Below are 10,731 nucleotides of genomic sequence, written 5' to 3'. Positions count from 1 at the left end.
GAATAAAAACCTGAAAAGATAAAAATGGTTGTTATTGTAAAAGAATTAGTGAATGAGAGAACTGAAAAGGTTTCGGAGAATGTCCCTCGGAAGGATAACGTAGCTTTTGGCAAGGGAAATGTTAAGATTGTTTTTGATATGGAAGTTGATCCAACAGATGATGAGGATGTGAAAAAAGCTCAAGAAACAAGAGATAAATAACTTGATGAGTTAAATGCTCTCCGAATCAAACATGATCAACAAGATGATGAAATGCGAAACAAAGAGGTCGTTGAAGCTTCAAGAAGAAAATTATGGCTTGCTTGGACTGTTGAGAGAATGCAAGAAGAAGCGATCAAGAAGTTGAAAATCTTTTGGAGGGAAACAAATACTTCTTTTTCGGTGAGTAATGATCATGATAACACAGTAGATTTTCCGATGACCGCAAAGGCTTTCTTGTTTCGATGTTTTGATCAAACGATGAAAGCTCCAATGAGTAATACCGCAGTGAATAAGAAATTGTTCAAGTTTTATGCAACTTATTCAAAGCCTCATTATGATATTTGAACTTTGAAGAGGATATCTCGATTGAAGGTTGGAAAACCATTTAAAGATGATGAGTTTACGAATGTTGCTTTTAAGGCTCGCAGAGGAGTTAATCATGAGTTGTTTGATTTTACCTTTGCTGATCTTCCTCTGATGAATCCATACGATTGGAGTATTATGTTCAACATTTTGTCCAAAGAAAAGATAAAGTATGTGCCTATTATTTAACACTTACAAGGAATGATCAGAGCATATATTCAAGAAATCTCCAAGATGAATGTGGAGATCACAACTGTGTTGAAGATAGTGCCTATTTTGAAACCATTTCCAGAACCTGAAGGATCGGGAAATCTAGGGATTGGTTTTATTCAAAAAGATGCATGAGGAGTGGTCTGCAAGGCAAACGCGAACGCAATTCTGCGAAACAATATGATGCATTTACGAGACAAACATTTGTTCCTTTCTGAAACCCTTTCAAATATGCTTTCAAGGGCAGAAGTACACAAGTTGAACACCACAAATGATGCCAAGTGTGTTTCAGATATGTTAAAGTGGTGGATCACTGTTCATATGGTTCTCAAGGGGGTGATTCCAAAGGTTTTTGATGAACAACAGTGATGACAACTTTCACGACTCGACACAAAGGGGAAGATTTTTAGGTCTCACGAATTGTATAGATTGTATCAAGTTTGTATGCAAAAGGTTTCGCAAGTCATGTAATGTTTAGTCTTTACTTTCCTATATGCAATCTGGTTGTTTGCATTTAATATGTTTGATTATTACTTAGTTTCACAGTTTAGGCTGTTGACTTAGGTATCCTGACCTCATTGGTCAGAGCCTAACCAATTCTTCTCTCACGCACTATATATAAGAGAGTTAGTTAGATAGAAAGAGTATTTTTGCATATTAGTTCTTCCATCAATGTTTCGAACTTTTCTTTGCTCTCTAATGAAATCATCAATCTTATTTACTCTCATGTGTTCATCTAATTTGATCTTATCTTCCATTACCTTGATTGATCAAATCTATTCGTTCCTAAAATTCTAACAATAAGGTAACAAATAGCTTCCTAGTGATATAAAGTGTTATCTTTCCTCCTTGATATCGATAATTCAAGTCTCATCGTGTATATAAATAAAATAAAAAATAGTTTAAAATATATTAGATTTGTTGTTAAAAGAAAAATCACGCATATCTTGTTGAACTTATGTTGTATACATATTCCATTAATTTAAATAAATAAAACTTAAATGAAAACCGTACGTATTCAATTTTTATCAATAAAACCATAAAAAATACGTATGAATTTTCAAAATGGAAAGTTTATAGAATAACCCTCTTTTGTTTTCGTCCTCCATCCACACCCCTTTATATTTCTCTTTTTGTTCTTTATCAATTCCATTTCACAATCTCCAATACACTTTCTCTCTAAATACACAGAAACACCATATTACTGTGTGAAATGGGTGACGAAATTATCCATAACAATCTTCAAAATGATCAAGAAGCAGAAGCCGAAGCCGAAGCCGAAGTGGAAACACTTTCCCTCACCGATTTCCCAGTAACACAAGATCTTGGGGTCTCCAGCTTTAAAGATCAACGGAATCCACCATCATTAGCAACAGAAGAATTTTTTGAGTTTTTCCGGGAAGGGTTGAGTGATTACTCCGACAAAAACATGATGTCTCATGCAGAAGACATCATATTCTGCGGCAAACTTATTCCCATAGACGAACAACGCAACCCCAAAAATTCACCGCAGCAAAAAGAGAAATCTCACCGGAGAAAGAAACAAGAACAACCTCCAGGTTGCCGGCGGTCGGAGTCACTGTCAGCGGTCAAAAGCACCACCGTGAGTCCACCCGTTAGAAACAGCCGGTCATTGGATTACAAGAAGTTGCATAGGAACTCAAGTATGAGTTCTGAACCGGCGCCGGAGATTCTTCGTGAGGGTTCGGGAAAGAAACCTTCTTCTTCACGGTGGTACGTTCTTTTGTTTGGCTTAGTGAAGGTGCCGCCGCCGGAGATGGATCTTCGGGACATGAAGAGCCGGCAGATTCGCCGGACTCCTTCGAAGCCACTGTTTCCTTCTTCGGAATCCTGTGATGCACTTCCGGTTAGCCAAAGTGATGATTCCCGGAGATGTTCGGGGAGAGTACTCGGGTTTCTGAGTTGCAAATCATCTGCGAGTACGGCGGCAACGACGCCGTTACGTTACATGCCCAAAGTTTAAGGAATTGACACTTTAGCTCCCTTTCCTTTCTCAAAACTATAATTTTGGTGCATTTAAATTTAAGACTAAATATGAATATGAATATTTTTTTGTTTTTTATTTTTATTTTACGGATATTGTATACGTTTGTTCCTGTATGTAAACATATGGTTTAGACTTTAGAAAATAAGGCTTTAGCTTCTTTAATCCAACATCAAATCTTATTTTTTGTATTATGTTTTTCATATTTTTGTTTCTACCCAGTATTATTTATTACATTATTGTGATAAAAATTCTCCCTAATAAATAAAGAACATTTTGCCACGTATTATCTTCTCTTTCATTTGGACACATGTTATTTTCTAGAATTGTTGAATTTTTTATTTTTCACTTGTTATTTTATTGTATTTTTCATTTTATTAATTTAAAATTGTATATTTAATATGTAAGGTAATATATATAGAAGATATTTATTAGAAAAATCATTTATATATACATTAAAGTATCATTAAATTTAATAATTCAAAAAATTTCTCATTTTTCTTATAAATTCAAATTTTGCAAATTGTTAAAATTTCATATTTAATTTTTTTAAAATAAACTCATGTAATACATGGGTTTCACACCTAGTGCATGATATAACACTAGATTGATTTTAGTGTCAAATTTTCACGCAACAATTTTGATTCTTCAAGTTTTAGATTCATACATTTCTGATTATTTAATTGACAAAGATTTATTTTAAATGTAATAACTTATAAGTATTACTTGTAATGTATTGTTATATATTAAAACTGATATTAGTTAAACATAAATAGAAAATATAATCCTATTGTTTAGACTTTATTTAAAAAATTATATATTTTAATACTAATAAACACTTTTTGAAAATATATTTTATGAAATTTTTATGTTTTGAATTTATAAGAACATTTACGTACATTATAATAATAGAGTTCATAATGTTATTATAACAAAAAAGATGTTATACAGTTTTATAAAAGTTTAATAAAGTAAAGGGATGTTTTAAATTTATAGAAGTTAAAAAATAAATATAGTAGGAATATAAACTTTTTTTGGGTGAAAGAATGGTGAAATGGATGGTAGATAAATCACATATAAAATTCTAACGATTGGTTTTAATTTACAAAATTTATCCATTTTGCTAACGTTATAGATGTATTTAGTATCATAATGACTACAAAATATCATTCTTAAAATTATATTCTAGCTAAACTTTGAATTTTGTGAAACTACATTGCTATAAAAATATTTTTTTCCTAAATTATTTTAATCTAGGCAAAGCAGTTAAGGTATCCTTAATGTCTTTAAAAGGTAATACTTTACTTATAATTCAACTAAAACTTTATTCATAATGAGACTATTAGAAAATAATATTTTTAATAAGATAAATACACGTATCTGTAAAATGCAATAATATTGCCAAATCCTTAATGATACCTTATAATAACAAATGATAAACAATGAAAAAAGGAATAATTATGTCTTTAAGACATCAAACAATTAAAATGGTCTCAATTTGTTCTTGACAAGATATACTAACTTTTTATGTTTTGGTATTTAGTGTCACATAATCACATGTTAGAAAATTGTGTTTCAGTCAACTTCAAATCCCATTTTTTTTAAAAAAAAAAAAAGTATAGTTCATGGTAAATTAGGGAATGTATTGAAGTTATTTTTTTTTTTTTTACGTCGAACAGTTGGAACAATTTCTTTTGGTTAAAGGACAAGGTTAAAAATGGCAAGTAGAGCATAGTAAGGGGGATGGATACAATATACGAAAAGTATTACGTAGAAGGGAGGGTAGAGAGAAGGACAGGTTGTAAAATCATGATTGTGACGACGGGGCCCACCTTCTCTTCTAGATTTGGTAATGAAAAGACGGGTTACTATTCATCCATCGGAGACAAACAGAGAATAAATGAACATCACGAGGTTCCTGGCGACGATATCATGAAAGGCTGTTTTGGAATCAACGAAAAAAGAATCTTGACATACAAGTTTGTGTATATATGTATGTGTCCTGTTATATGTTTTAGGATCTTAGGGAACGGCCACCTTTGTCCCAAACAACAAAACGTTTTATTATATATTACTTTCAAATAAATAATTATAAAACGACAATCGACAAGTCAAAATAACCTGATTTATCTCAAAGAATGATTAAAAGATTTCAATTAAGGTTCGTTTTTATAATAAACGTTAAAGATCTTTCATAGGAAAAACAAAACGAACCCTTATGGTAAAAGAATAACATAATCTAGAATTTGAAATTGATTTGGAAAGTGTATCGCAATGTAAGAAAATTTAAGCAATATAAAATTGGAAATTGGTCAAGTCAAACATCAATTTCGTCGCATTAACAATCTTGAATAGCTGAAAAACATCATAGGTCATGACAAATCTATGAGTCTCGTTAGTTTGTTTCGGCTCGATCTTAGAATTCCGGCATGTTCTAACACCTAAAGCAAGTACCGAAAAATTGCCCAAGTGATTAGTTGTGATGACATCATATCTCTCTCTCTCTCTCTCTCTCTCTCTCTCACACACACACACACACACACATACATACACATTTTTCACCTATTGGTTCAAAATTTTGTATTCATTTATAATTTGTGGTTTGTCATGTGAAACCATTACGCAACAAAAAGCCTATCGGTGATGTTGACTTTTTGATTGTCATCGTTAACTTCCTTGGTTGTCGCTTCCCTGGAAGAGGGGGAGGGGGGGTAATTACATGCGATCTTCACTATAAGAGTAACATTTTCAACAACGGAAAAAATAGTGAATTTTGATGAAAAATTAGATACAAAAACACGGTGTAGAAGACGATATTCGTAAAGCGAAGGGTGGATGGTTTCATTGCGAGACAAGCAAACCAATTGGGAACCCTTATGGTAAGGATGTTGAAAGCCTTTCTTCGATGTTCTATTTTACGAACTTTCCAATATCGTTGGACTCTAAGGGCTTATGGTAGGTCTGTGCCAAGTATAGGAAGAATGTAGATGCATACATAACCCGAAAATAATCAAAGATGGGGAAGAGATTCGGGTTCATCCAATTTCTTGGGTAGATAATGAGGCTATTATGGCTCAATAATTATATGCTATTTGGATAAGAAACTGGCATCATTTTGTTTTGTGGCTAGATTCCAAAGAGTTAGACAATGAAATAGTGTGCAACAATAAAAGAAGTTGGGCCCAACATATATTACAAGTAGCCAAAAACAATCTTATGCTTCCATGGCTGCTAGAAGGGAGGTATTGGAATGAAATCAATTGTAAAAGTGACAAATAAGAAGTTAGTATCGGAGGAAACAAAGATTATGGTTACTAAGGTGAGGTTTCAGCTATACATAATATGTACATGATATGCTTAAATGAAGGTCTTATGGGGTTGGCAATTCTTCATGTTGGTGGAATGTGGGTATGGAAAATGTTGAGTATCAGGTTAGCGTTAGAGAGTTAATGACATGAAAAACTGTAATTAATTAGGAAGATGATACAAATATGTAATAATCGCATTTCCAGGTACAAGTATTTATTTTTCAAATTAGGAATTTAGGGATTTTCCAAACACTATGGTGTTGTAAGGACTAGACCACACCATGGGACATATCGTTAAGTGGTGGCACGGTCAGGACCCCACCACGACGCGGTGGTGCCTTGAGCCTTATCTAAACAACCTTATGAGTAGGGTTTCAGCTCATTCTCAGCCTCCACCCTCCAAAAGGAAACTCAAATTTGAGTGTGTGTGTGTGTGTGTGTGTGTGTTCTTCGTGTTTCAAGTGATTGGGGGATATTTGGAGAAAAAGAAGGTGGTCATGTCATGTTACGAGGTTCTAGTCGTCGTGGTTGAGGTTCGGGTAGCACTGTTTGTCTAGAAGTAAGGCATGGTTTCAGAGTTTTCAGACTCAAATGAGGAAACAACTCTCTTCGATGTTAGTTGGTTGTGATGACACTTGTTCTTCATTGGCTCACATGTTTCTCGCTAGGGATTAAATCGGCATCGGTGTCAGAAAAGGGTCATCAATTAGTGTGTCAGCCATGGCTGCATTTGTTAGGGTTCGACTTTTGGAAGTTTTCATCCGGTTTGATTTATGTACTTGGTTTTGGGGAGTCTCTGTGTTGGTTGTTGCAACTTTTGGCTTTCAAGGCCTGAGAATTCTAAATGAAAGTCATAGTAGTCATTAAACCGAGAGCGTACATATAGAGAACGTCCAAATTTGACTTTGTGAGAGGAAATTATGATCTTTCAAAGATTCAGCAAAACAGTATCCTGCTCAAAATCGACTTTTAGATCAGTCAAATTTTAGCCAAAATAATCTAAATGAGAGTTGACAATATCGTTAATAGGACTTCAACGATAAAAAGTATGTTGAAAACGAACACTGGATGAGAGAGTTATGTTTTTTATACGGGCTTTAACAGTCTAAGCATGTGTGAAAAAACAATGTAAAAACTAGTTGATTGAAACTAAATAATTTTTTTTAGATCTCATCAAGAGCTTTCTGGGGATATAAAGAACGTCAAAATTGGAGTTCATATGAAGAAGTAACGTAATTTTGAAAATCTGAAACACGACGCGTGCGTGTGCGCGGCGTGCAACAGGGTTCTAGAAGCAGCCATGCAACCCCACCCGTTATATGTCACACCCCAAAATCGAGAACGGCGGAAACGTTCTGGGGTGGAGGACGTCATGTCAAGTATCACAACATATGCAGTATAGTAATCAAAGTACAACAACCATTGCATTAATAGTAATAATTTTACATAGGTTACATTTCATAGCAACATCAAAGTAAATACAGAACATAACATAGATGCAGCTCGGTTCTAGGCTGACTTCGCAAAAGCTCTCGGAATGTACCTGTCTATCGATGACCTGAGAATACAAGTTATTTTGAAAGCGAGTATCAGCATTTTTATAATGCTGGTGAGTTCATAAGTATTTAGTGTCATTTGTATAGATACACATTTTTATTCAAAGTAACTTTATGAAAGATAGTAGTCGAGAATCTACGGTGTATTAGCGTTCTTTCCAGAAAATCCTATATTTTCTAAATAAAGGCAGTCTTCTACCAAGACTCAACAGATTTATGTTTTAAGGAGTAATCTTCCCCTAAATACTATCACTACCAAAATACAGTTTTGACTTTAAAGGAATTATGAGAAAATCACAAGTAAAAATACTAGGGGAAAATAACATATACCTCGGCAGTAATACAACTGACTAAAGCAATTGAAAACATAGACTCCGGGAGTGTATCGAATGAATGATACACCTGGCTCAGTCTAACACAAGGAAGCACAGACTCCAGACAGTATCGAAAGAACGATATAGCTAGCAAAGTCTAAAACAAGGAAATACAAACTGCAGACAGTATCGAATGAACGATACAGCTAGCAAAGTCTAAAACAAGGGGTGAATGTGAAATCGTATGTAACCATACTGATCGACGATAGAGTATCCGATGATCCTCTAGGTCACGCGTAGAGTTAGTGGCATTATGTCACCCATGGGGCTTACCGGCGCGGACTGTAGCTAACAGTCAGGATGCGGGAGTGTCAGTCCCGTATAGATATATACACATGAAGTTCACTCTCCCTCCAGAAGACTCCGGTTACATGGCGTTGGCGCGATGAAGCGTCGTAGAGAGAAATAGGGTGTCACATTCTAAATTATTATAGTAATAGTACAGACTCGCAGATGAACTGACTCCTTAGTAAATCTTCGTACTAGAGAGAGCTAGAATCTCCTAACTATTCCTATAATAGTTACTATTGTTTCAGGTATATGAATTTACTACCCAAAGGAAATGAACTGGTTGATGGAAACCTTTATGTCTATATAGGTATACATGATATATAACTAATATTTAAACGACCTTCGGACGGATAACCGATACCCACCAGACCACATCCTAACAAGGAAAAGGAAATAGGGCGAACTAGCCGTTCTAAGTCCTTTAAACATTATTTATATAACTATACAAATATAGGCATGGATTTAACGAAATAAAAGTATAGAAGAAAACTTTGGTAAAACCTTTGGAAAATCTTTACAAATAAGAATTTACGACTTGATGTCATTTTGTAAAACAAGCTTTGAAAACCTTTGGAAAACCTTTGAAAAACTTTTCATAGACAAACTTTGAAAATGATATGATAAAACAGTTTAAGTGAAGAAAACCTTTTTTTAAAACACTGCTGTAACAGGTTTTGAAGGAAAACATACAGCACGAGAGACAGTTTGAGAAAAGATCTAAACAAGTAGAAGATGTTTTGGAAAACCATTTGTAGTATTATACTTGGTAAAACAGCTGAAAGTGTAATAAATCCTTTTGCATGCGGGTTATTAATCACATATGATTGATATGATAACTAGCATGTTTCGACTTGTATCCCCCCCCCCCCTAATAGCATTTAAAAATGTTTAAAAGGTTAATTTAGGGGTATGAACTCACCTGACGTGGGTGAATCGGATGGACGGACGCTATAGGATGCTATGTGTCAATTGAGGTCTTGAACACACACCTGGATCCTATTTAGCAAGTAATGATACATTTAAGTATCCAATTAGTCATTTAATAAATAATTAAGCAAGTAAAGATGTCCTACTACATAAAAACACTTTGCTACAAGTGCTAGGAGTACCCAGGGTTGCATATAAGGAAAGTATAGTCTCACTTTGGAGTTTACTCCTCAAATGGTAGTGTCTAGGGGTGTTTACAATTTTGGAACCATATCCCCCATAAGTTTACGGCCGTAAACTCATGGGAATGGTGCATTTGTGTGCTTTAAGGCTTCATGCTTCACAAATAAAGGTTCTAGAGTTGATTCAAGGGTTGTGGAAGTGATTGGGGCTCAAAATGGACACTCTTTGGAGTTTACGGTCCTTTGACCACTCCCTTGGGAGATTAAGGCCGTAAACACATGATTTTACAATCGTAAACTCATGTTACTCCATTTCTTTTGTGCTTTGGTGGTTCTAGGCTATGTAGGCAAGGTTCTAGTCACTTAAACAAGCATTGGAAGGTGTTAAGGGCACTTAAACCCCCTTAGAAGGTGTTTACGGTTTTGGGAGACCTTCCCAAACTGTAAACTCATGTTTACCCTCTTAAATTCATGTTTTGGGGTTCTTAGATCATTCATGCAAGCCCCTAGGCCATTAGCTAAGCATTGGAAAGGTTTTGGGAGGGTTTTTGGGCATCAAAACCCTCTTTCAAGGTGTTTACGGTTTTGGGATGTTCCCAAACCGTAAACTATTGTTCTTGGAATTTTTGGATGATTAAGCCACGAATTTGAAAGTGTGATAAGCTAAACAACAAGCTAGGAAGGTTAACTTACCGTTTTGAAGCTCGAAGGGGTGATTTTTGACCCAAACCCGATTTGTAGAGAGAGAAGGCTCCTAAGGTGTTAAAAGGTTGGAATGAAACCCACTCAACCCTTATATAGGGTTGAGTTTAGGACCTGGGTGGGGGTCCACCCAACACCAACCGCAAACGGGGTTTTTCACGACTTCCGTTAAACACAACTAATTGTAAATTATACCTCCTTATTTTTGGTTCGCTTGACGAGAATTATTTAAAATATTCCAACGGGCTTAAATCTGGCCAAAAATATTTTCAAATAAATTTGGCTAATTTTTGGATTGCTTAATTGCAGAGACAAAACAATTGGAAATTTCGGGTTGTCACATCATCCCCCCGTTAGAGGGAATTTCGTCCCGAAATTAGAGTTTAGGCAAGGAAGTAGGCATGAACAATCGAGTGAAGAGGTGAGGGTACTTCCTATTCGGTTGGTCCTCGCGCTCCCAAGTGAGCTCCAGTCTTCTCTTGGCGTTTCAGCGAACCTTCACCTAACGGGATGCAGATTCGGTTCGTTCGCTTGATCGCTCAGTTCGTGATTCCTTACAGGTTCTTCTACGCAAAGTTGGGTTCCCATTGATTTCGATCTTGACGAGTGGGA

General features: G+C 35.2%; 1 protein-coding gene across 1 annotated transcript; it reads left to right on the top strand.

Annotated features, from left to right (window-relative positions):
• Nucleotides 1-1,987: 1,987 nt before the first annotated feature.
• On the top strand, nucleotides 1,988-2,758 carry LOC111879530 (uncharacterized). Its single transcript, XM_023875996.1, has one exon. The coding sequence runs from the start codon at nucleotides 1,988-1,990 to the stop codon at nucleotides 2,756-2,758; it is 771 nt and encodes a 256-aa protein (XP_023731764.1).
• Nucleotides 2,759-10,731: the final 7,973 nt, after the last annotated feature.

Source organism: Lactuca sativa, chromosome 7 (genome assembly GCF_002870075.4).
Source record: "Lactuca sativa cultivar Salinas chromosome 7, Lsat_Salinas_v11, whole genome shotgun sequence".
Classification (NCBI taxonomy): Eukaryota; Viridiplantae; Streptophyta; class Magnoliopsida; order Asterales; family Asteraceae; genus Lactuca; species Lactuca sativa.
This window is presented reverse-complemented; position numbering and strand designations above follow the sequence as displayed.